The sequence below is a fragment of the Tetrao urogallus genome (genome assembly GCF_951394365.1).
Source record: "Tetrao urogallus genome assembly, chromosome: 1".
Classification (NCBI taxonomy): domain Eukaryota; kingdom Metazoa; phylum Chordata; class Aves; order Galliformes; family Phasianidae; genus Tetrao; species Tetrao urogallus.
Window position 1 is genome coordinate 134,025,024 of NC_136813.1, and position 27,297 is coordinate 134,052,320.

At 42.3% G+C, this 27,297-nt stretch overlaps 1 protein-coding gene across 1 annotated transcript in view; it reads right to left on the bottom strand.

Moving 5' to 3' along the window:
• The window catches only part of WNK1 (WNK lysine deficient protein kinase 1), a gene marked incomplete at both ends in the record, with an annotated part of 96,393 nt that extends 71,337 nt beyond the window's left edge, over positions 1 to 25,056 (bottom strand). The window contains one exon of the mRNA XM_079538359.1: positions 24,283 to 25,056. Within this exon, the coding sequence (XP_079394485.1) occupies positions 24,283 to 25,056 (774 nt within the window). The remainder of the gene's footprint in view (positions 1 to 24,282) is intronic.
• Between the last annotated feature and the right edge of the window lie 2,241 nt (positions 25,057 to 27,297).

The following is a 27,297-nucleotide window of genomic DNA, read 5'->3' on the forward strand; positions in this document are numbered from 1 at the left end:
CAATTTTTCCATATGTTCTCCTTTCCGAATTCCTGCGGTCCTTCCAGGCGTTGTCCCAAAGCAATGTGACAAGGACCACACAGCACAGCAGATCCAGGAGCAGCCCCAGAACGGCCCTTGCTGGGCACAGTGCTCATGAACTCAAAAAAAAAAAAAAAAAGGTCTTACCCTCTGCCTTGCCTCATTTCTGCTACACAGCCCCAAAGAGCACAGAAGGGGCCTGAGCTAAACTACAGAACACTTCAGAAGAAAAACTTCAACACAATAATACAACAGACCTCCAGAACCGCATGTCAGAGATGGAGTTTTAGATGTCAGTAAAAGCAACAGTGCCCTGTTAGGAAACTACAGGCAAATATTTCATTGACAGAATGAACTGACACACTCAACAGCCGAGTGAGTGATCTGCTAAACAACTTAGAGAAGCTCTCTCTTCCACATAATACGAAGATATCATGGAAGAAAGTAATAGACTGATTGCTTTACCTTTTACAGACATGTTTTGCTTACTTTCTGCACATCACACCACTACATCCTGCATTGCTATACTGCTCATGTAAGTGCTGGGTTTGGGTTTTTGCTTTTTATTTTTAAACTACATTGAAGAAACACCAGCTAGCTTTTATCTAAAAGAGATGTGCTAGAAAACACCAGGCAAATTAGTAGGAATGAATCTACTTCAAGTGATGTGCTCTGACAACGTACACCACGGCAGACTTCAAAGCACTGGTAAATTATAGATAAAGTGACTCATAACCAAGGTAAGTAAAATATCTAGCTCCGCTGAGGTTACACCAAGCAGCATTTTATCAAGCTTCCCAAATATCTGAAAATTTGAGGGAAGTTACTGCAGCCCCCCCCCACCCTATTATTCAGAAAAAGTAGGATACAGAACAGACAAGTGTTCTTCTGTGTGCATTTCTGCAGCATATGAAAAAGGCTTTGGAAGCCTTTTAGGCAAGGTTAATGAGGGGTCATCGGAGGAGAAGCTAGCAAGACAGTGCTCTGATATTCAGTGCTGTTAATGGAACCACAGCTTTGTGGGCTGCAGTGTTCTCATCCTGAAAAAATCTAGCAGTTAAGAGGAAAAATGAGCACAGTGACCACTGAGCTAGATTAACAAAATACCAACACAGAATTCACTGAGCTTAAAGATCAGCCAGTGTTATGCAGTCGATACTTAGGAATGGAAGTCTGAGTGCACAGGAACTGCCTATTTTTATGTCAACACAAACCACATTAGATTTCTAAAGTTATAAGACAAGATAGAATGAGGGGGGAAGATACCATTCAGAATGCATGTCTGTACAGCAACAGACATGAAAACAGAGATCAAGGATCTCCACGCATCCTTCCACCTGTATACCCCTCTACAAGTCACTGAACATGAAAAGTAGATTAAATGCAGCTAAGCAGCTGCTATTGCAAGAGTTTATTTTTTCATATTGTTTATTTTATCAGAGGACCTGGTTTGAGAGTATAGTTGTATAATATAATGTTTATAGAGTTATATAAAATTTTAGCTTACATGGAGTGGAGAATCAGGTCTGTAATCCTAAGTTAAGACTTTCCAGGCAACTCCTGCTTCATGCGTTTCCTTGCTACAGCTCTCCTACCTTCCAGTAGTAGTCTTCTGCAAGCAAGTCTCTACAACCTAAGAACTGTAGTGGTTGATTCCATAATATGTGTCTGGTAATACTTTGGGGGCTCTCAGCACACTGGGGAAGATGCTGCCAAAGTTGCCAGCTGCTGAATAAACAGTACATTAGAACTATGCCTACTGAGGCCAATGCCACACTAAGATACCCCAGTTTAGTACACAAGAACTCACCATATCAAGAGTTACCAGAACACAGCTGTCAGTGCTTCCAAACTGCACTCCATGCACAGGTGGAGCAGTATATTAAAACAGACAGACACACACTGTTCTTTAGATAAGTCAAATGTTATTTCTGCCAAAAATATACACACGCATTAACCAAAAGACAAGCCAAGAATAAAACAAACCAAAAAAGCTACTCTCCAAAGAAAGACAAAACTAAGAAAAGACTCAGGCTACCTCACTGTAAAACCACACTGCTCAAAATCTTCTAAGCATTCAGAAGGTTAGACAAAGCAACCAAACCAAACATCAAACTCCTTAATTATCCCTCCCTCCATCAGTCTGGGCCACTCACCCCCATAAACAACTGTGCAAAGATTTTAAGGAAGAAAGGATTTGCTTACAGAAATTAGAAATCAAGATCAGTTTGTGTGTCTGTTTGAAACCACACTGCTTTCTGAAGGGGAAGAATACCTTCATCTTGACATTAGGTTGCAGGGTCTCAAAACAGAGACTTATAACAGAAAAGCCAAAAGCCATTTCAGTATACAAGGATTAATTAATAGAAAAGCAAATCTGAAGATTTTTGTTGTCCTGTATCCTGGACGCAATTAACCTGTATTTTCAGTCCCCTTCTCCCTCATCCTCATTCTGGGGATGAAAGAGTTCCCAGGACTGGTAGCAGAATGAAAGGCAGTGCCAAGTTAGCACTTACTGAAAGCTCCACCTCATGTCCCTGGCTGGACAACCTTCACAGCAAGGCTCAACTTTATATAAGCTACAGACAGTGCCAGTGGAGTGTGCAGATAATCTTGAGCAAGATTACACTGAAGTATAATTGTTCATATTTGACACAATCGAAAGGAGTAGGGTTAAAACAGTCATTTATCTACCACACTTTTTCAGCTTTGTGATCGGGGTAAATATTTTTCTATAGATTTCTTCCTACTCAGGTAGAAGTATTCAGAAGTGCTCTGAGTTTTAAGCAAGCACACAAATCGTCTTAATTGAAAGCTTGTGGGATTATTCACATTCAGCTGTACAGTTCCCTATAAAAGCACCTACCTGTATGTTCTTCTGCATTCTTATTTCTAGCATTTCAGTGCATAAACTTATGAGCAACACAACACACTGTTATCACTGATACAGGTGAGTGACGCAGATAACACATGCAAGCTTAGTGCTGCTCCTCAGAGGAGGGAATTAAAGCAACAAAATATGCCTATCCTGACAGAGATGATACCTGGGTATACTTATGAGAAAGGAGAGGAGGAAGAAGATGAAGGAAATACAACTCTTAATATTCAAAAAGGAAGCAGACAAATCTTTGAAGTTTTGACAAACTTCTCCTGAGAGCTGAAGCATTCTGGTGCTTAGATGGAGAAAATAGGTCAGTTTAAAAAAAATGAGAAAAGCTCTAGGCTTTCCTTGTTCATTTGTATTTAACAAATGTGATAGCTTACTGATTCAGGGCTTGGGTTGACAGGGTTCCTCCATTCATTTTTCAAAAAAAGCATCGACCCCATTCAACAAAAAAAATAACACACATCTGAAAAATAACAAAAAAAAAATAAACACATCTGAAGTTAGCAAAAAATAAACTACATAGATCAGAAGCAGTGTGCAACTTAAACTCTGCGCACAGCAGCCCTTTCCTGCTCACACTGCATATTACAGCTAACAGACAGGGGACTGGGGTAGGGAGTTACACTCCGTGTTGTCTAAGCTTCGTGATGATGAATCCTGCAAACATCAAAATTGTTTACTGAAATTTAAAATAGTTTGGTAATTTACTCAAAGCACCAGTAGCTTTATTCTGTCTTCCAGTACAGAGTAAAAAGTATGGTTTTTGTTTGTTTTGCTTTCCTTTTAATGTACAGATTAGAACTAGCATCATTCTGCATACATGCTTACTACCGTCCTCAAAAGAATTTAGTTTGCAGAGGTCAATTATACATAACTTAAAGAGGCAAAAAAGAGACTTAAGCTTCAGAAGATAATTATCTAACATTAAAGAGAGAGTATCCAAAACTGAAGCCTATGTATGTGATTGAAAGATATCAGTGATGCTCCCCATTTTTTCCTGCAATTGCTTGTTCGCTTTGACAAAGCTATGATTCATCAGCATGAGGGAAGGGGAAGAGAATATCACCACTAAGTACATTCCTCTGTTGTGGTCTCTTCCCACAGTTACACATGCAGCAGCACCCACCCAGTGGCAGCACCATCTAGGACACCTGGTGGCAGCAATGTGCTTGAAGAGCCACCATCACTGAGAGTTCCTGATAACGGGGCATTAACACTCATGTAAGTGCTCGTTTGCACCAAGTTCCAGCACTGTTAAACACAACTGAGCCGTAGCTAGTCACAGTTACAAGCTTCTTCCAAGGCCAAATCCTCAGGTTCCAAGATCCCATAATTCACAAGGACGTTCAGAACAAATCTAGTACTAACACTGCTATACAGGAAGCTGGAAGTAAGGAATAACCAGGACACGCAAAAACAAAGATGCTTAAGAAAAGGAAGTTAGGAACAGCTCATCAGAGATGATCTCACCAGCTAGCTTAGATACAAAGCCATTCTGCCTCACTTCCTTACACTGAACAAAGAGCAGAAGTGGGATCAGAAGTGTAAGGAGTATGGAAACACAATGTGTCTCATGAAAACAGCTGCAGAAAAAAAGCCTTTTGTCCTTTTGCAGGACAACAGCAGATCAGAATATTTCCTCTTTATGTAAGGTTACGAGAAATCTTAACACAACTTCCAATGTTTACCTTTTGGAGCAGTAGCACCGTGAGAATTGTTAGATCCAGCAGTGCCTAAGGTAGTACACCAGGCACACTTCAGTACCTTGCTCACTGGAGACACAGGTGTGAGCGTGCTGCCTAAAGACTGGGACAAAGAGACAAATCTAGGTAAGATAATGGCAGAGCCTACACCACTCCAAAAGGGCTAGAACAGTCTGGCCGACAAGCTTCCCAGATGCTTACACTGTCTGATTTCTTAGCTTTCCACGTAATATGGACAGAACACATCAGGCAGTGAAGCACCTAGCTTTTCCCAGGAAAAATAAAATAATAAATCAAAACCATACCACCTTGTGAGCCTGTTCCAGAGCTGGACCGCATGTGAATAAATGTGTTAATACAAGGTCATGCTACTCCTCTCCCCACTTCACCATGTCAGCACAAACACTTGAAGGCAAAGCAGGAAGAACTGACCCAAGAGAACCAAACTCTCCCTCTGTAGAAAACAATGACTACAACTAATCAGTATATTGCCTAATCCCACGGTTTCCTTCAGGAAATCAAATACTTCACTTACACTCTTTAGAGCAGAGCTATGAAATCTACACAGTAGCTTCAGAAATTTATGAACCTTTCAAACCCTTTAAGCCAGTTACATACTTCTCCTCTGCTCTCTCTACAACCAATAGGAGAAAAATGATAAAGAGTAGATAGAAAAACTATGACTTAGGCATGACCTTCTCTGGTATCTCTCAGGTCCTTGAAAATCTTGTCTAAGAATGGCAAACAACTGTTTGGGCTTCAGTCATTTCTATTCTAGGGTTTCTCTAGGCAGCATTTGTGTTTCCTTACACAGAAGTCTGGAAAAAAAACTGCTGAAGGTTTTAGGTGATTTGTTCAGCCTTGAAGGATGAACATAGGGGATAGCGATCAAAATGCTGTCCCATGCCAAAATAATCAGTACTCAGAGAACTCTCTTCACTTCAAAATTTCTAATTTGATCCACAGAAGATAAACGAGTAAGTTTGCTATCTGATACCAATTCACAGTAAGGCTTACGCTTAATACAGAGGGCTTATCACTGAGTTGAAGTGCTAGCTGAACAGAATTCTCTGTGAGCTATTAACCAGCTGCATCACCTTGTCACTTGGTTCAGATGCCTCATTAAAGCTTCGGGAGCTCATGCCGATTCTCATTTTGTACTCAACTGATTGCTTTGTAAGTGAGAGGGAAGGTACGTTCAAACAGCTCAGCTTAATTTTACGTGCAAACCTACTTTTCCACTTACAGGGTGCCAATATGGCAATAAAAAGGCCTTTTCCACAATCCATTCTCTTTACCTTATACACCAGAAGAGGAACTACAGCTCTATTTTTATTACACTTAGAGTCCTTTATGAGTAGGTACATGCATAGAACACTGGGGTGAACTCTTCACTAGTTCTGATACAGACAAATCTATTTACAGAACCAGAAATGTCTTAATTCTTCATCCTAAAATATTTCAAAAAGCCACTGGACAAGGGGAAGGGTTGTAAGGTTGTCTGTATCCACTTTTCTGTACACTGATGAGTTGCGCTAGCATGCTGCTTGGAAGTCATGCAGAAGTGTAAAGATGGCTGCCAGGATTTATTAGCAGTGTTTAAAAGCATAACAGAGATAAATGCAAACTTAATTCTCCTGTGCCACTGGTGAGCTACCTTACAAAAATTCCAGCACAACAACTAGAGGTAACAAACGAACTTGGCAGAAACAATCAAGCAACATTCCCTACAAGACTACCCATGTTCTCCCACTTCTAAATTAACTCACATTAGTTTACAATACATGTTAGCTTCAAGATGATATAGAGGATAGGAGCATACATACTGCATATGCAGCCTAATTGCAGCTCTCTTAGTCTTGTTGCTGCTTCTGCAAACGCATCCAAAAAACATCCTTCATTTACTTCACAGAATTGTGGATGACTATCAGTTATGACACACGAAGTGTAGGCCAACAGAAAACCCTTACATAATTGCTAGGAAACTCCATGACAGATCATTCATTGTTAGGCCTCTCTCAGTGTTCCTCTAGGATTCATACAGATACAGTGAAATAGGAGGCAATCAAATAGTTGATGTTCTGTGCACCATACACCACAATTAATTGTTAACCATGTTTAGCACTGAAGAAGGTTCCTTAGCCAAAAAGTTATCTAAAATAATTCTCAGCCATGGTTCTGTCAGAAAGACAAACCTGCATTCAGCAGGCCAGCACACAAGAAGCCACAGAAGCAGGAAGTCAAACCAAAGTGGTTTGTCAGAAAAGCTGCACAAGTATTCCAATACAGCATCCATTGCTTCAGTGGCAGTACCACTCGTGGTAAGAGAGGGCAAGAGGATTTGAGGCATCCCATATTTCTGTTTAAATTAAATTCCTTCCCTTATTACATCACCATAGGCAACATCCCAGAATAACCCCCTAAGTCAGGGGGACCAAAAGGTAGAAGTGGCATTATAGTTTTACCTCCTCAAAATGCCAGAAAATTCTTAAGAGAGTTGTCTCATTGCCACCATAGCATTCCTCTCTTTGGAACTTCAAGTTTCAGTGCCCTAGGTAACACTTCGTAATGATTAAAAGAAAAAAGACAAGGAGTTGCCCTGAAGAAAACTGTTTTCTAATCAGGACCATTATCTATAAGAAGAAAAGCAAGCTGGAGATCCCTCTAGAAGTCCTCTTAGCATTTCCACGTCCTTTCCTTAAACTTGCTTATGAACAGCCCCAGAAAAAGCAGGAAACTAGCTGCCACCAATGACTGCTCCTGCAGGGGACAACTAGCGACAACCCTATCAGTATCCACAGCTAAGGGGAAGAGAACCATACCATTCCACAGAACCTGTGATTCCCATTTCTTCCAACAAAGCAGGAGGCAGTCTGAGCATCTTTTTCTTAGCTTGGGCCACAAAACTGAATTCTTACACAAGGGGAACATGGGAAGGATAAGTACTTTATTTGCTTCTAGTTTTCTCTAATAAACAACACACAAGGGCCCAGCATAAGCACCTGCTGCTGCAGCACCTCTAATACTGGAAATAGATTTCAATAACAATATTGGAGTACGGAGTAGCAAGTTTTACAACTCTGAGTTTATGGTAACTGCACCAGCATCAATATTTAGCAGCTGGCAATTGTGAAAGGGGAACAAGACCAAGAGGCTGCCCAACAAGCAGGAGCTGGGCAGATTAATCACAGCCTCAAGAGTTACAGTCCTACCTTCAAAGCTATTTAGCAGGCTGAAAAATCAATGATCAGGCTTCTTCCAGATTAGTTGCAACATATCTGTCCACCAGAAACAGATACTGCCTCTTGTGATTTCACTTTGCAAGTAATAAAATCCAGACTGCATTGCAAACAAAGAACTGCAGTTCCACCCCTGCTAGCTCTCGCCCTGAGCACTTTGGCTGCAGAGGCTGCTCGCTTTTTGATGCTATTTTAATCTCTTTGCTTCCAACACATGTTGAATCTAAGATTTTCTCACAACTTGCCATTTCCAACTATGCTTTCTCAGACAGACCCAGTCCACCCTCATCTTCAGCTGAAGGTCTGCATAACCAATCTGTTCGGATCTCCATCTGCAGAGCAAATCAACATGCAGTACGCAAACCAAACTGAGACAGCCCGAGCACTTTCAACATACTGAATTGCTGACTCAGTCCAAGCGACTCCATTTCAGAGTTTGTCACACACATAAGGCTGTAAGCTAGAAACTGAAATTTGTGCCACAATGGACTCTTCTCTTAGCTGATTTCACAACACGTACCTAAATAATGACTTCCCAAGAAACTTACTGGAAGCAATCAACTTTGTAAAAATAGGAGGCTTTTCTCCAAAATTCATGTTCTTGCCAAAAACTGTAACAAGATGGTACTGTAAGGATATGATGGAAGATGAAGAAAGCAGAAGAGACCATGTCTGCAAACACCCAGAAATATGTAAGAGATGGAAGGGACCACTTTCCAGCTAATTCAAGGGCTAACAACCGTGTTTTCCTACCACAGGCTCCTGCCAACCCTTCCTCTCAAAGCACCTTTCAGAATCCACTTCCCAAGAGAGTCAAACAGCATTAGACGTAGCACAGACCTGACTCTGAGCTAATTAAAAAGGAATTTCTATACAGTGTGCTAGATTCTAAACACTAGAGCAAAATTAAAAGCAGTCAAGTTGTTATTACAGCTATGTTTAGACTGTTTAGATTTCTTGCACTTGTCTCATTTACATACATTTTTTAGACTATTTTTCCTCTGCGCAATCACAATGGCTGTCACTACAGAGAAATCAGAACATCTCTACAAACCTGCAGCTTATACAGAAGCACTGCTTGCTAGCAGCTCTATTTCAATTAAAACCTGAATCATCTATTTCAGTTTAATTTGAAAGATTCAAAAGGTATTTAAAAGGCTCAGCTGCAAACAAACTTGCTAATTTTACAAATACATTCAATGGAAAAGGATAAAAATTCTAATCACTGAATTTATTTTAAAAACAGATATTCCATCTTATCCAATAACATCAGTCTCTCAAGCTTGTGGGAAAGCAGATGGATTTTGAGCATCTGCTTTAGAACTACTAAGAAAATGACTTGGCAAGATTTGAATTTGCTATAATTAAAGCTACTTGATCAGTATCTTGTAGAAGGTCTGATGCAGACATCTGTGACAACACACCAGAACCAAAGCTAGGTCTCTATCATTTAAACACTACGGCTAATAGCTGCAAAGACTGCTGCTTCTGCAGAAATAGAGGCTGCTGTTCCTTAAAAGATTTTCTGCTTGAAGAAATTCTGTCCTTATTCCTCAGAGAAACTGACGCACTGATGGAAAATGCCTTTTCTGACTATATCAAACTTTAATAGCTTAAACATCTGCAATACAAACACAGGAACTGAATTATGTTCTATAGCCTTCTATACTGCATTTCCCATACTGAGAGTTTGACTTGCACATGCTACACAAAAATAATTCTGTTTTACCACCTCACTTTGCATTATGTAAGTGAAACTCTTCATCATACGGACACTAACATGTACTCCCCATGTACACACGGATCAAGGCTTCACAGTTTGAATAAAGACAGGGGTTCAGGTCTCAGCAAAAAGGCAACTCGCATGTCTCGGCACTGCTTTTAGGACTCTGCTCAGCCATTCTGAACTACCAAAGCTTAAGAAAGAAATGGAAGTAAAAGAGCAGTATTTCCACCACTTGTCTGACGCTTCTTAAAACAACTAAGCTTGAAACAAGACACTCAGCTTGAAAATTCAGAGCCCACGTGGTTAAGGTACACCAGTTGGGCAAACGGAAGCAAGTGGTGCTTACCAATGTATCATGCCCACGAGCTGGTAATAAAAATTGAACAGCTAACAACCATTACATAAATATAAAACATTAGCAACATGTTTCTTCTAAAGTCAGCTTGCAAAATTACAGACTATTTCAAATCCAAACTCCAGGATAGTTATAGGCATTTTTGCTACACCGCTCACTTCTCAAATCTGCTTGACTGCTTTTTGCAGTCCAAAAAAGCGCAGTAACCAAGGAGTTCAAGTAGCAGCTTCTAAAACTGGATGAGTGAGCTGCATTCATGCTGTTAAGAGGAAAAAAGACCTGATTGACATTCATGTTAAGCACACGCATCACACGCACTGCGCTAATAGAATATTACAGCAAGTATATGCAACTGGTTTCCCAGTTCTGGGCTTTCACACAGAGACACTTTTCATTTCGCTACAGCCTGGGTTAAAACCAAACAGTTTTACAGCATTAGAAAAACAATATTTCAAGAGTATTTCCAATGACTGACGAGGACAGGGCTCATGTGCAATGAGATACGCGTGGTCCCTAGACTAAGATCAGAGGCTTTACTGGAGGAATCCAGCTCATCGTAAACACAAAGACAATTAAACAGCTTTTATATTTTCAGAAGCAGCAAAATAAGCATTGATTTGCACTCTATGCAAGCTGATGGTAATACAGTTTCAACTACACACAGCTTACTAATTCTTTCAAGTACCATTTTTGGAATAGTCACCAAGTCTTGCTCTGAATATTCAACACTAAATCGTGGTGGGAGTCCTGTCAGCAACACCAAGAGGGGCTGCACAAGTACGCACAGTCTCTTCATGTCACTCCATCTAAAGAACTCCCCCTAACTACTTCTCTTTTGCAACCTCTGTTCAAAAGCCAGAGAGCCAGACAAGGCTAACAGCTATCCTTGCTATCTCTATAGCATGCATTGATGGTTCCCAGATGCTCAAACTGTAAACCTGGCACTAGAAGATGGCTGCTCAGATGAGGTTCGAGTCAAAGGATTTCTTGTTCTTTGACAACAAAGCAAAAAGATCATACACTGCTATTCGGCTGAAAAAACACACACTTATCAGAATTCCTTATCCCAGAAATCTTAACTTATACAAATACAGAAAACAGCATGAACTAAAGTCCATTCATGATTATGAAGCTTATGGAAGTTGCTCACGTCTTTAAATATAACCATCTTTTAGTATGCCCATAAATGCCATCAGTGTGACAGCAAAAAAACACTGCTTTCATCAGCAACACCAGCCACGTAGATTCAACAACACAGGTTTTTACTGATGAACACTTCCAATTCAAAGGCCAAAACACTCATTAAAAGAGCGTAGAACAGCTTTGGCCTCCCAAGCTCTGTTTGATCCCCAAATCTTTAGTGCTGCAGAAGACATTTCCTACTGGCTTCAAGAGCTCCCATCACACAGACATTGCATTATCGAGTTCCACAAGCCATCAGAAAACTGCTTCTGAAAACACAGCATTAATGCAAGAGAGAACCATGCAGACAAAGCAACTCAACTAGACAACGTTTTGGATTGGTTTGGTCTGGTTGGGGTTGTCTTGGAGTATTGTTGTCTTCTGTTGTTGTGTTTATTGTTTGTTTTTGAGGCCTGCAAACAACCACCAGGAGCTAACAGCAGGGTCACTGATATTTATCTTTCCATTTTACAGAAGTATTAACCATAGAAATTTCAGAATTCCTTAAGCATCTCTCTGAAGCACTGAGTAATTCCTCTGAAGGCTTGAGCAGCAAGTAGTTCAACTAATAAATGGTTGCTTTCCATGTTTCTTAGTATAAACCTGTAGTTATTGCAAAGTTTCGTTTCTAATTCAGTTCCATTCATATACACTGCAGCCTTGACTAAAGAGCTACAATCTCGATTTACAGAAATTTGCTGCAGAGAAGCTATTTTAAGTTAATGATTATGCCTATTCTCCTATTAAAGCGCTTTTTTCAGCCATGTACTTAGCACTCAAATTGTTTTGTTGGTTTTTTTTTCCATGGCACTTTGTTTCACATTGTGCTCAGTAGCCCATGCAACACACTGCATTTTGCAGCCACGCAGCCAATGGCCGTTGGCAGGCTTCCATCTCCCCTTTCTCAATATTACTGAAATAAATCAAGGTTCATTCACACATGGATGGCAGTAAAAACTCTTTACAATTTGCAAAGTCAAGTTAACCTCCCTTAATTATCAGCATCCACTAGATTTATTACGAATCTTGTTACACTTGATTCATTGTTAGCTGGGACCACATCAAGTATCTCAGTTTTTGCTGGACATCCAGACCAAAACACAGCATGAAAATAACAGACAAGAGCACAGGACCAGAGACTGGATGTTTTAAACAAACAACAATACTAAAGGAAAGGAGACACTTAGATTTCACAGAAATTCTTTTAACTACTTTTGCTGGTGCATTTCCTAGACCCAGCATCAGTGGCTGAAATCATTACTATACAAGGACTTATATAATACTTGAGAAAAAGTTTTCAACTCTGTCTGAAAAAGAAATTCACTCAGATGGTTCAACTTCACGTCTCCTTTTAGTGAGTCTAGTGCTAAAATTGTTCCTATGAGATTCACAGTTAAGCTTTATTTATTTCAAGTTGGAGTAATGCTTACAGACCTCTAAACTTACAGTTTGGTCACCAAATTTGATCTCCATGACTCCTGATAAACTCACAGCTGTTGGACTGAGTATTTATACACGAAACAACTGACGTATTTCCATCTGGTCTTCATGACAGAAGGATGACTATACAGAACTGCCACTTCCAAACAAAACTTGGGGAAGAGGAAAGGGAAACTGCTGAGCTGGACTGCCCTTGACCCACAACACAAACAGACAACTCAGCTGTCGCTTATGTTTTGGTCATCTGAGAAGGAGCAGAAAGTGCATCTGAAATAAGACACCCTATCCAGCTGAAGCTCGATCTAGTGCATGGACTTTTTTTCCCCCCTTCCTGGAAAGAGATTTGGCTTGAGAAGGGAGAAGGCAAGAGTGGAAGGCAAATGCCCAAGAGAATCATAAGCACATTTCCATGGAGAAGATTGATTTACCAGCTGGAAAAGTCTACATTTGGAAGAAGACAACTCCAGCAGTCGAAATTTAGGTGCAGGATTCAATTCTGCTCATCATTCTTTTATATGCAATATAAAGTAAAGTATATATGTAGTAGCCCAAACACAGACAGGTACAAAATCCACTTCATCCCAGAGTGCAAAGGAAATTAAAAAAAAAAAACAAACCATGTTTTGCCAGATGGCTTATCCAGGGATCACAGGACAATGCAGGAAAGCTGAAGCTAGGAAACAGAGCAAAAGTGTCATTGGCAATGACTGATACTGTGTTTTGTTTGGAGGGTGGAGAGGTAGGAGAGGGGAATAAGAATACTTCCTGAACAGGTAAGCAGCAAGAACAATTACCATTCCTACACACAGGAACAAGAAAAAAAGAAGCCATTTCCGTGCATAATATTGCCAGAGAAGATAAGGAGAAAAGTCAAATGGAAAATACTTTTGTATATCGTCAACTAACTCATTCTTTCCATTCTAAATTCCAGTGCCAACTTCCTCAGATTTCATACTCCTGAAGTGACAAAACATACTTAAAACATCACTATGCTTACAGTCTGCAGCTTCTAGCTGCACTCACCCACGCTCTTGTTAATGTGCATATCAGTTGTGCCATTACCTAGTAATTATCAATGATTTTACATGGAGTAGTTGCACCCCTTCAAATTTTATAAGTTTACCAAACCACGTGGGTTGCTGCAGAAAGAGTTAAGGATCAGAATTCGAGCAACATATGCTTTTGGATGTGATACAAAAGTAAAATCACAGAATGCAAGCATTATTTCTGAATTCAAAACCATCTTAAAAGCCGCCACATTGGAAGCCACAACTGTTTTTTTGACAAAGGTCAAACCACTACAGAAGTTTAGCGAAGCAAACCTTCAGTTAGACAATTTGGTGTGCAAAACAGCAACTTGCAGCAATGGAATAATGGAATAAATAATGGAGGCTACCACAAGAAGAACTTGGAGGTATTTCGGTGATGTTCAAAGTACAGCTAGCTGCTCTCACACAATGGATTGGGGCAAACTCTCTCTCTTTACCCCATTGTAATCAAAAGCAGCTGGACCATTTCCTTGCTTCACCCTTCTGAGACAACTACTGTTATCACTTGTGTTGGCATCCATCTAAGAAAGGGCTAGCACAGTTCCTACAGATTCTTTTGAACCAGTTTATCAGCAACCTAAAATTCAGAAGATCCAAGCATGTAGTCTACAAAACTGAAGAAGAATGTAGGAAAATAAAACATGTTTTCCTACAGGAATATCTGACTATTTATAGGCAGATCTTGGGGTATACACTGCGCACGTGCAGCCTATTAATGTACTGTAGCATTTAAGCCTTCAGCAATAACTCAGAGCCTCTTCACTTTCTTACCCCTCCTTTCTCTGTGATCCCCAAAATACTGAACCTCTTAAATAGGCTCATATAATGAGAAGAGCGTGAGAAATCATGCCATCGCCTGTAGTGATTCATGGTTGCCACCAACAGGCAACAAAAATCAAATTCAAGTGCCATGCGTAGGGTTTTCTTTGTTTTTGTTTTTCCCCCCCTTTGCAGACAATCTGAAATGCATGCTGCCTATCTGCAGTCAAGAAGCTCTAGCTGCATGCAAAGGAAGTACAGAAACCACAGAAGAACCATGCAAACAGTGAACTTTGAGTCTTCCTGTATCACACATTTCTACAGTTTCTCCATTTTCAGCACACTGCTCCTGGCAAACGTAACAACTCACTAGGCCCCAAACCAGGGCAAATGCAAATTAAGATGATGCCCTCAAAGAACATTCGACATACCGTCTCTACTGGTCTACACCCACAGATATTACAAAAATATTACAAAAATAATTCAATCCTTTCAGACAATATTCCTTACTCTAAGACACTTGCCTAAATAGACTGTTTTTCAAGAACTCTAAAATTCTTCTCTAAAACTTAGTCTTCCTTACCATTACTTTTATTTAACTCAAAGGCTCTGAGTCCAAAGCAGTTACAGCATAACAGAGCACATCAAGTTATCATCTTGCCTTTTTTTTTTTTTTTTTTTTTTTTTTTTTTTTTTTTTTTTTACACAAAACTTGAAATACACAACTTGTATTCCCTGAATGAAAGTATAGCGTAAGCAGCTGAATAAAGACAGACTGAAATCAAAAATAGCTTAATGTTGGAAAATATCTGTAAGATAAAGGAGCAGATTTTAAAAACAGACGTGATAACATTTTGCAACATCTCAGCAAAACCTGCTAACAGTTCAAAAATTGCCATTAACAGATGCATATTACATAAGAGCATACAGATTTGCAGATCCTTCAGATAATCAGCCTGGATTGCTAAAGCTTTTAATAGAAATATTTGTGGGTTATATTGTTTGTATGTCATTAACCTTTGCCAGGATAGAAGCTGTTTCCATAGCAGTCAAAATACATTCATATTGGGGTCATAAACTTGCCAGCAAGAGTCAGTAAAGCAGAAACAGGTCACATGGTCACTCTAAAAGAAAATATCCAAGAGAACTGGGTAACACCAGCAGTTGGACAGACTTGAACCATCATGAGACTGTATCAAACAGCCAAAACCAGTTAAAATGTACCTAATTGCTAGTATCACTTTGTACGACCTCCAGTTTAGCCAAGAACTCCTACATAGCTCTTTCAAGTTGACCCAAATCACATTAGAGATCAGTATTCCTATTCTTTTCTTCGTTCCAAATGGTGGTTAGAAAATGACATTGAACCATAGCTTCAATGAGCTCTCCCATTTGTGGTTGCTTACTTTCTCTTAGTAGCTCCAAATCTGCCATCAGAACTCACTGCCTTCACTGACACCACAGAGTCAGGAATGATTGAAACCATTCAGATGAAATAAATGATCCAGGACAGCTCAACAGAAAGGACGAAGCTTCTCCCTCATACAAGGAGCCTAACAGGGTTTGTTTTTAACACTTTCTGCTGTCCTAAAAACCAAGTAAGAGGTGCACTAGCTAGCCATACCGAAGTTTCTATTCATGACACTTATTAATAAGAGGTAACAAGATCCAAACTGTTCTGGAATATGGCTCAAAACACAGCATTCACATCCCCAAAGGCTTCCCCCTTTGTTTTAATCTTACCAGTAAGATACTGGGGGAAATCCTGCCAACAGCTGCAGAAATAAGAAGACAAAACCACCGTAACAACCTTGTCCAGAAAACAGACATATCAGAGAACTGCTGCCCAGAATACTACCAATGGATTAGGTGATTTCAGTCCCACATTCTTGGTTACACTGACTACAAAAAGAAATGGCATCCCTACATTAAAATACACAGATCTGGGCAAAGAACTATGCTCAGAGTCATTGACTTAGCACATAACAGCTCACAAATATTTCACCTACAGAATATGTGGCCATCAAGCACATACAAACTTTTTGGAAGATTTCTAAGCTCTGAATAAGCAAGGAGGTAGCAGTCCCAAAGATTCTATTTAGGCCCAAAACAATAAATCAAAAGGTGATTAAGTTACTCTGTCTGAGTGATTTACGATGCATTATGCTTGTGAAGAGCACTTATTGCTTTAGGTGGACATTAATACTTAAACAGCTTCTGGAAGACAAAGAAAATACCAACACAAATGTATTTTTTAGCATGTTGAAACATCCTTTGCCAAAAAAATAAGTATGTTAAGTTGCCTGGGTTTCAGGCAAAGTAAAACACTACTGCTGGGAATTACTCAGGCAAACCTGGAAGCGCTTTATCTAAATAAGTACAGTGCACATCACAGTAAAGTGATGAGTGAGATAAGTTCAGAAGTGCATCTGAGAACCGAGTCCGAGTTCTCCTGGTCACTGTATCACATCCCATTCTATTCCAGATTATTAAAAAAAAAAAAAAAACATTTACCAGTATCTGTAATGATCTTGCTGCAAGAATGTCCTTTTGAACTAAGAGGATAGCATCACATAGCACAGAACATTATTAACACAACATTTACCCTTCGCAAATAGGAATTAAGGAGTAATCTGCAGGTTGAAGCCATAAACCAGAAACATGTGAGCTCCATTTTTCAAAGATGACCACAAGAGCTTATTGCCTGATGCCATGGATTCAATCCTCGTCACCCCTTCGCCTACTCGGGCTCTCCCAAAGGGAACATTGAGGGTAAGAAAACCATGCATTAAAAAAATGTAGGTTCTAAATTACCAAATCTTCAACAATTTCTACATGCATTGAGGAAGTTGGATAGAAGGTAGGAAGAAGGATATCTGCAGAACATCATCCATGAACATTCAAATACTGTGTAAGTTCAGTACAGAGTTGATATTATCTTAAAAGGAGCTTGAAGAAAATCCTAGGGACTACAGAGAACCTCCATAACAGCACTTTTAAGGTCCATACAAGAAGTTGGGTCCCACTGGTCAGGAGAAGAATTTTAACAGTATATTTGAAGGCTTGTCGATGTCTCAATTTAAACAAAAGCCCTCGACTTTTTTTTTTCTTTTTTTTTTTTTGCACTATAATTGCTGCCATAGAAATATAATAGAAATTGTGCATCAAGTACACAGGGAGAATGTTCTTCCAGTCATTGTACGGGCACATGATCAAGCTAAAACCATGGAATCAATATTTAAAGTTTAAGAGTCAAAAATAGCAACTTGGTACCATCTGCTATTACAAAACACACGCTCTGCCAAGAGAAACTCTTATGCCCAGCTGCAAACTTGCAGGGCATTCAGTATTTCTCTTAAAGCCCAAACGTTACAGCCATTATGCCTGCATTTGTATTTTTTCAGAAGTTCCCAGCTCTCAAGATCAAGACAAGCTTGAAAACATGAACCTGAAGGCCGGCACGGAAAAATACTCAGCTTTTCATTCAACCCAACCGTAATCTGGGAGAGGCAGTTAGAGATCTCAAAAAGAAGTTGCTGGACTTGACAGGAAGTGAAAGTTTCTGAAGACATTCATGACAGGAAGCACCAAGGCCGCCACTGCTTAGCACAGACTTTGTCGCATACTGTATGGAGAACCTGGGTTCTCTGTACATAGTTGAAACTGTGCTGTTTAACAAGCTGCTGGCATGAAATTAAACACAAAAAAATTAAGGAAGAGGACAACGTGGCCTTGAGGGAAGTTACTAAAGGCACTGAAACTACACCACACCAAGCACTGCATCCATACAGACAACCACAGATCTCTTGCTGTTATACGTATTACCCTGGTAGAGAGCTCTCTAAGGACCCTGCACAGGATGTCTCCAGAGACTTTTACCAGGTTCCCTTCTAAAGAAAGATGTTTTCCCTTTTGCCCTCAAAAATTTAGTTACAGAGCTAAGAGTTTTTATTTTAAGCCACAGAAACCCAAAACAAATCTAATTTAAGAGATTTGATTTTTCAATTCTCCAACCCACCTGAACTAACATATTTATTTCCATAAGAAACACTGCATCTTCAAAACGGACTCATCTCGTTATATTTACTATCTCACAAGCAGCCAGTTATAAAGTGAGCCACAGCCATCCCTAGACCTGACATCCCTTTGAGGTAAGATTATTTTCCCAAGTAGAGGTCTCCTAACAGCTGCAACTCCAGAATGTACTTTAAAGATCCCCTCTCTGTTTCAGAGTCACCTCTGTAAAAGTCTGAAGGAGTCAGACCACTGTTTATACTTCTGCAGGTAATTAGTCTGGCTCTTTTCCCATGTCATTTATCAAGTTGTCAATTGTATCAATTACAGCACAAACACACAGGAGTATGGCTAGGTTTTGTTCTTCAGCCATGGAGTTCTCACATCTGAGACTTGAAGCCAGTAAGTACCAGTAACTGTGTTGTGGCACGATATAGAAAAGCAACTAAAAGTAAGCTTAGACTTGGCTCCAAAAATATCAAGCTCCATATATGAGCACACTTAAAGAGGTCCAGTGTGATCTGAAGGTGTCATACAATTACGGATTTACACCTGTTGGTCTTCAGTATTTTGGACTTTGTAGAGTTCAGAACAGATAGAAAGCCAATGAAGACCCAATAACAGACACTGTTATATACCTTCATTTATGAGGATTTGCTATAACCTTGAACCTACCAGGACAAGTAATAAGATGGAGACACATACTGACATCACAGCTGTTGAAATAACACAGTTATGCTCACAGACTATTATTTTAAACACTGATCAGAAGTACAAGGTAGACAATGGGCGCCACCACAATGAATTAGATTCAATTTGGATCTAGAACTGCAACAGCCTTAAAAAAATACGCAGAATTTAGAGCACAGTTACAATTAAGAGTCTATATTTATTTCAGGATGTGACTGAACATTCCCCTGAACTAGCAGAATATAATGGTTTTCCAGTAGCATGTTAACAGTCAGGCAAATTCTAAGTCCATACCCCTCAGCTTCCTCTTGCTGCACATAAGTTTTCATCTGGTTTTCCATTTTGTTTTAATGTGGATATAAGGAGATTGCACATCATAGCCAGTATCTCCGCAGTCAAGTCTCTCAGCAAGCAAAATGCAAACAGCTTTTTTTTTTTTTTTTTAAAAAAAAAAAAAAAAAAAAAAAAAAAGAAGACTACAGGATGCCACAGCTATGTGATACAAGACCTTTTTTGGTTGTCAGAGTTGAACAAGCAACTTCTGAAACATTCCCAGCTCAGCTAGTACAGAAAGCTGAGAGATTTTTAAGAGTTGTACTTTGGCTTCAGTAGGCTGATGATTGTGGTGTGCCTGCAGCAGAGCATAACCTCCAGAGCACAGAAGCTACATCCCACTGTTTGTGCAACTAAAGCTCAGTATTAAACTGAGTTTCAGCTAAGATAATAAAGACAGGTAGAATTAAAACTGAGGCATCAATAAAGGCGAAGACGTACCTCCCAGCTAAAAACTCAGAAGACAGGAAGTTGCTCAGATAACTTTTACAGTAAAAAATAGAAATCTGGCCCACGGAAATACTATTCAGCTTATCACTATGTCCTGTAAAAAAAAAAAAAAAAAAAAAAAAAAAAAAAAACTGACGACCAGATGCATTATCATTTCATTGCACTATGGAATCCCATAACTGACATTCACCTATTGTTTGCTTTCAACTGCTTTTCATAGCTACTATGGAAAACTCCATGGGTAAGCTGCAGCATCTCATACACTACATTTGATGTATAATTTACAGTCTACAACAGAAGCGCTTTTATGTAACCTACCCTGGATTACCTACAGGAGTCATAACTTGAGGTAACCAAGTTTGCATTCAGCCCCCCTTCCATGTAGTAACTAGCATAGCATGTTCTTGCACAGCTTGCCTTTTAAACTCACAGCTTAACTTCAGAAGCTTTGTCTTGCTTAGGAGACGGCACCCAGCCTCCTTCTCCCTCAGCAGCTCACACACTGTACACAGCAATAACACCAGCACTGCACTGAGAGTAGAGTAAGAAAGGCAGTGACACATCAGCAAGATGTGTTCATGAACTGTAACTGACAACTGACTACCCTGTCCTTTCTGGAAAGGAAATAGAAGGTAAAGGACTGATACAGCACATACTAGGCATGTGGTATACAGTTCCCCCATGCTTGTGGTTTACTACCAAAGCGTTTTCAGCTAACGTAAATATCACTGTAGTTACAGTTTCTAAATCATTCTTCCTTTAAAAAAAAAAAAAAAAAAGATGCTACCAAATGAAAGAAGGCAGGCCTCCAAATCCTCAACAAATACACAGCTCAAAACAGCTCAATCGTCCTTCCATACTTCAAAAGTTACTTATTTGAACAACAGAATCTATGGCAATAATTCCACGCAAAATTTTGTGTAGACTGCACCAGCCTGCATTGTTCAGTAGACCAGAGGTTAACAAGCACCTTGTTTAAAACTGACTCAAACTGAAACAAGGACTCAGAGGGTGACACATCGTCCTCAAGATTTAGCTTTCATAATCAACTATGTGACTCTTACTACCTTTGGCATTAACTTTATCAGATGTAAGAGGCCTAACAGGAAGAGGTGTCACATTATTGCCACAGAGTTACCTGAGCTGTACAAAGAGGTGACAAAAGACTCATCACTCCAATGTTACTTACAAAAGTCTCAACAGTAACACGGTTGTACAGGAAGAGACATTTTAAATTACAATAGCAAACAGCAGCAGTAACCGCTCCTGCTAACTTCTAACTACTTCAATATCATTAAAGCAGTAACCCTAACTACTACTTCACTAAATTTATGAGATGTGCTTATGGCAACAGTAGGAGGCACACTTGACTCAGAATAACTAGAGCCAAGATGAACCTACACAATGAGAATAAAAGTATTCGAAGGTTACCATTGAACAATGTCCTTGCAGTAAGTGAAGCTGAGCAGTGGCTCTAAGCAGTTGCTGCTGAGCTCTTCCTAGCTCCCCCGTGCTCCCAGAAGGGCAGGTATTTCACATTTAAATACCTGCATCCAATATTTAAACTAGGTTCAGTTACAGTTCATAGCCTGTTTGTAGGAGCAAGTTAAGCTAGGATTGACTATCAGCCATGCCCTCCTCAGACTTTTGTTAGCTATCTATCAGTAACCTCAAAATACTCAATTCCTTCTAATCACACCTTTCCATCATCTTCAGATTAAGAAAACTTAAGAAGTTTGGGCCAGGACCTCTTCTGTTGGAGGTTCTCACAGCAGTAAGTTATCCACAGAACGTCATGACTTTCTCCTATTTCCACCACAATTCAGCACATCAAGCGTAAGGAATTACAATGCTGTAGGAAAGCCTTCCTAAGGATACTGAACACCACATTCCAAGGAATCATCAGCACCATGGGAACCCGAGCTGTATTGGATAAAACAGCAACTACACTCCTCTTGAGAAGAAACTGATATTCCCAGAGTCACCCTTTTGTCTCTACAGAGGACATAAAAATTAGATAGTCTCTGGCAGAGTGACTTCACAATGATGGACAATGCAACTATTACACATTCCTCCACACAATTCCTGCTACGACATTTGCTCCAACATTTAAACGTTAATTCAGCTGAACTGAAAGCAGCCAGCATATTCCTTTCTTCCAAGCAGAACTTTAAGAAACTGAAGCAGTGAAAGCATGCTAGAAAAGTCCAAGAGAAAGTAATTCCAAAGAGTTGTGATACATCTTCATCAGCTCTGGACAAGCGCAGAGATGAACAACTGAACCTGCACGGTCTCATTCTGGCAGCACTACAGTGGAACTATAGAAGACTCTGGAGAGGTGGGACACCTTGGACGTCTATGATATGTCAAGGGAATTAAAAACAAGCACAAGTTAGTTCAGGTTGCTATAATATAGCATGGAAGAAATTGACTCACCTTTCCATAAAATAAGGGTGCTTTGAAGACTAGTAAATCTTCAAGACACATCAAACAAGAAAACCAAGATGACATTTTAATTTTGACCATTTCATGAATTCAGACATTGACAGAAAACACGCATAAAGAATTTCATTGTCCTGTCAACATTTATGTTTTCCTAGATAAAGAGGAGCATGTAGCCATCATAGCAATAGCTCCCAAGTTCCTCCTTTTATTTCTAGACGCAATAAAACAAGACCTTATCTCAATATCCTTAACCATACAGAGTAGCTCCTTCAAGAAATACTTCTAAAAGCTACAAAAATTATGTTTATGCTTTAAAAGCATCATTTTGCATGCAGCCTCCTTATGAGAGGAAAGCTACAGCTTTTCAAATAATTTCACTTGTAAGGTACTCCTTCAGTATATGCAGCCCTCAAGGAGAACATCCAACATTTTCCCCCAACCAATATTTGCAGTCTGTCATTTTAGAAACTACTCATGAAATTCTTCAAACAGCTGAATGCTCAGCAACATACTCTTCATAAATGAGCTTTTTTATTACATTGCTTCAAAGGTGTTTCTTTGGACCATTTGCTCACACACTATGGAAGATGACTTAGACAGTTCAACAGAGGTGGTATTATTGGAAAGTGACTGATGCCAAGCTGTCATTAGTTTCTGATCAGTAAGTACGCTGTAAAGATTAAAACAGATTTTAGAGGTTAACTTAAAGGAACTCCAAAATTACAAAGATTAAGATTTCAAATAGAAAGTCATATCCTTTCAGAGGATTAATCTCAGTTCAGACTGTGTATGAAAAGCTCAAGCAGGGCCCAACACCAGTTAAAATTCACTCTCAGAAGACCGCCACAGGAAGAACAGCATGCAGGAAGGGTGCGTGCTTAAAGGTCTCAGAAAACTGGAAGCTTACTTCCACAGCCACTAAGCATAGAGCAAGGGCAATAACATAATCTACAAAGGTACTGTTGAAGGATGAGATACAAAAAATTGCTTTGGAGGAGAACAAAGTCTCCCTATAGTACTGCAGGGAGCTATCTGCTCTGATCCTCCTCCAAAGCTCCTGGGATTTTGACCCAATGCTCTTTTGTCTGCCCTAAATTGCATCAGAACACACAGAATAATGAAGCCATAGTACATGAATCCCTCTGCAGACTGTACTGAAACAACACTAAAAAGTAAGCACTATCTTTTTAATTTAACACTGAGGCTTTGAAAGCCAAATACTACATCAGACACTTTCTCCTGGTACCCCAGCTCTTCCCACTTCTTGTAAGGCTGTTGCACAGCAACCTGTCTCTCAGTTACACAAGCTCTGACTCGCATAAACTAAGGGCGTTTCTGCCATCATTAGATCAGGACTGGGAGAACTGTGGCCCTATTCTCACTTTAGTTTTATCCACCAGTCATCTGCAAAGGTTAAGCATGAGGCTTTTCAAAGCTTCATAAAGGACGTGATTAATTTCATCCTTGTACCTGTATCAAGCAAGAATCCTAGCTCTCAGAATGAAAAACAGCTTCACACAACTCAGCATGCTGCTTTAAATGACTTAGGATATATTCTAAGCCTACAACAACCCAGTGCCACAAACACACAAAGCATCTGTGAAAACTGCATTTTAATATTGTTCTAAGACAAGCACCTAAAAACAAATTTTGAAAAGCTGCTGTCATTAATTTATGACAGAGTTTTTCCCTTGGCCTGTCTAAACTGCATTTCAAGTGCTTCTACAAACCACCAGGTTACCTTCCGATGGTGATAAAATGCAAGATGTCACAAGAAACAGAACTGTAGTAGATTCTCTTAAAATAAAAAAAAAATTCAGACTCCAAGGAAAGGCTGCACTTTTCTCCAAAGGGGGTGACCCAAGTAAGATCTGCAGTTCCCTGTCTATGTAGACCTTGAATGGATGGGTTTTAGCACCCTCAAACATGCAGCCAAGCACCTAGGAGCCTGGCTGTGCTCTGCTAATTCACCATCTCTATTTGCTTTACCTGCAGCTCGCACCAGGCGACTTCCACAGTGGTATCAGTATCCAGTCCTTTATATACAGTTTTGAAAGAGCCTCTTCCAATCTCGATGTCAAACTTCAGGAAGCGGCCGTCAGGGGAGATGCCCACCGCCTTGGTCTCCAGCTCCTCTATGTCCTCCTGCTGCGCCCTCCGCTCCTCGAACTCCCGGCTGGCAGCCGACGTGCTGCCAGCGGCGCTGGTGGGGGGCAGAGCGGCGGCCTCATCCTCCTCCTCTTTGGGCAGTAGCGGGGCAGCATCCTTGGTGGCAGGGGGCTCCTGGCCAGAGCGCCCTTCCAGTGGGAGCGGGACTGGCGGCGGAGGCTGCTGCAGCAGCGAGGGGGCCTGCGAGGCTCCAACGGCGATGCAAGTGGTGCGGACGCACTCGGGAGGAGAGACCAAGGGAGCGGCGCTGCCTCCCGACACGGGAGCCGAGGGTGCGGCGGGCTGCAGGCTGGGCAGCTCCAAGGCCGTGGCGTTGGAGTCGCAGATCACGCTCCGGCGGAAGAAGCGGTGCTCGGTGGCTGCCGCCCCTCGGCTGTCCTTGTCCATGGTGTGGCGGCGGCGGCGGTACTCCTCGCTACGGCCTCCGCTCCCCGCTCCGCCGCTCGCTCCGCCGGTCCCAGAGGCCGCGTGCTCGGCGGCTCCCAGCTTCTCCCCGACGGAGCTGTCCGAGCTGGAACCGTTCTTGGGGGGCGGCGGCGGGGGAGCCAGGAAACGGGGTGCCGGGGGTCCGCCGTCCGCTGCTCCCCCCGACATCGCTGCCCGGGGAAGCGCTGCTGGGGCGAGGCGGGGCGGGGGGAGGCGAGGGGAGAGGCCGCTCACTGCGCGGGGAGCGCTCCCGGCCGCGGCCGCAGCTGCGAGACGGGAGGGTCCCAAGGGCTCCCGGCGGCGGAGCTGGGAGGCGGCTGCTGGGGAGGCTGGGCCAGCGGGGCGGCTCCCCGCTCAGCGTCTGCATCCATCCTGCAGCGGGGCAACGGGCAGCGGGGCCGACATGGAGCTCTGCGAGAGAGCCGGGGCGCGGGGCCGGGCGGGGGGAAAGGAGGGAAGGGCGGGCGAGAGAAGGCCGGGGCAGGCCCGGGAACCCCCGGAGCAAAGGCCCGCGGGGAGGGGATGGGGCGGCGAAGCGGGGGCAGGCCGCGGAGGCGGTAGCCGCCGCGCTCAGTCGCTCGCAGCGGGCGGGCCCGGAGCCTTCAACCCGCCGCGAGGGCAGGGAAAGGGGCCGCGGGGCTCAGCCCCGCCTCGCAGGGGCGCCCATGGCGGCAGCGGCCTCCCCCTCCCGCCAGGCAGCCACCGCCCGCGCGAGGCCGGGCCGCGTTCTCTCAGCAGTAGAAGCGGCCGCCGCCGCCTCGCGGGAAGCCGGAAACCCTCCTCCTCCTCCTGCTGCTGCTGCTGCTGCCGCTGCCTCCGCCGCTGCTGCCGCCCCCCGCCGCCTCGCCTCGCCTCGCCTCTCCTCACCGGGGGCCGCTCGCCGCCTCACACAGGGGAGCGGGAGCGGAGGCCGCGCGAGTCCGAGTGGCGCCCCGCGCCGCGGCGGGGAGGAGGGAGCGGAGGCGCTGCGGCCACTTCGGGGCCGTCTCTGCGCTAAATGGCGACGGACGCCCGAAACCGACACACAGCAGGGAGGGGGAGGGGAGCCGCCGGGCACGCCTCCTTCCGCGCACGCGCGCCCGCCCTCCAGCCCTTCCCTGGCCGTCGTTTACTCGGGGAGCCGCGGCTCCCGTCGTGCCCCGCGCCGCGCGCGGAGCCTCATGGGAGTTGTAGTTCTCGAGGGACGAGCGGCCTCTGCCGTGCGAGGGCCGCCTCCCGTCTCTCGCTCCTTCGCGCGGAGGTGCTTGCGGTGCGCTCCGCTGACCGCTGCTGCCGAGGCGCAGTGTGGGAAGTGCAGGCCCCGGTGCTACGGCGCAGCGGTACGCAGCCGTATTTCGATACGTATTCGTATTTAGATACGAATAAACCTTACCCTATTCTGCGCTCCTGATTGTTTGGAAGAAACAGTGTTGTCAGACTTTGCCCTGACAATGATCGTTACCCTCTCGCCATCTGACTTTGGCAGCGTCGCGGCGTTAAGGGATGTGCGGCAGAGCCCACGTGAGCGCTGAAACAAATCGGGAACTTTTCAGGTTGAAGAGGCGCTGGCACACACCAGTCATCTGGTTATTTATATCGTGTTCCTCTTTCATCACAACGTACCGAACCCAAGCACTTTCCATCTTACGTGAGCAGTCAGAAGTCACTGGGAATGTACCGCAGGAAGCGTGAATTAATTGCTACCCTGCCTTTTAACCAACTGTAATTCAGAATTCATGTCAGTGATATATTCGCAGGAGGCATTCCGGCCTTTCACATGCTTTTTAAAAGTTATTTTAAAACGATTTAGAGGAAGTTGTGCGTTGCGTTGCTGATGCGAGGCCTTACAGACCTCAGCAGCCCCCAACCGCAAGAGACCAAGCGAAGCAGTTCTCATGTGCTTGCACTCCTCATCTACACAATTCGGCACTTCATATTAACTGGAATTGTGTTGTCTTCTGTATATCAGCTTCTCTTTGTAACAGCAAACAACATAATGATGCAGTCTTCACAAAAGGAACAAAATGTACTTTGCTGTAAAACTCTCCAGCAAAGACTTCTGCATTGCTTAATCCTTCTCGGTCCTACCTTTATGGCAAAAGTTGATTTGAGTTAGTTAACATATTCTTTTTGGTCCGCTCGAAATGCACTGACACAACTGAGTAATTACTTTTCAAAGCAATGCTGAGTTAAATGGCATAATTTGATTAGCAGTGAAGACTGACCTGATTAAAATTGATAAACTTATAACTCAATCTGTTCCATCCTTACTGTACCACTGGTGCCACAAGTTGACCGTCAACTTTTTTAACACCAAGAAGGATTCGAGTTCACTAACCTCTTAACTACAGGTATTTGTGCATCTCTTCGTAATGGAATGAAGATTCATTTGCAGCATCAGCAGGCGCATCCATGAAAACTGAATACTAT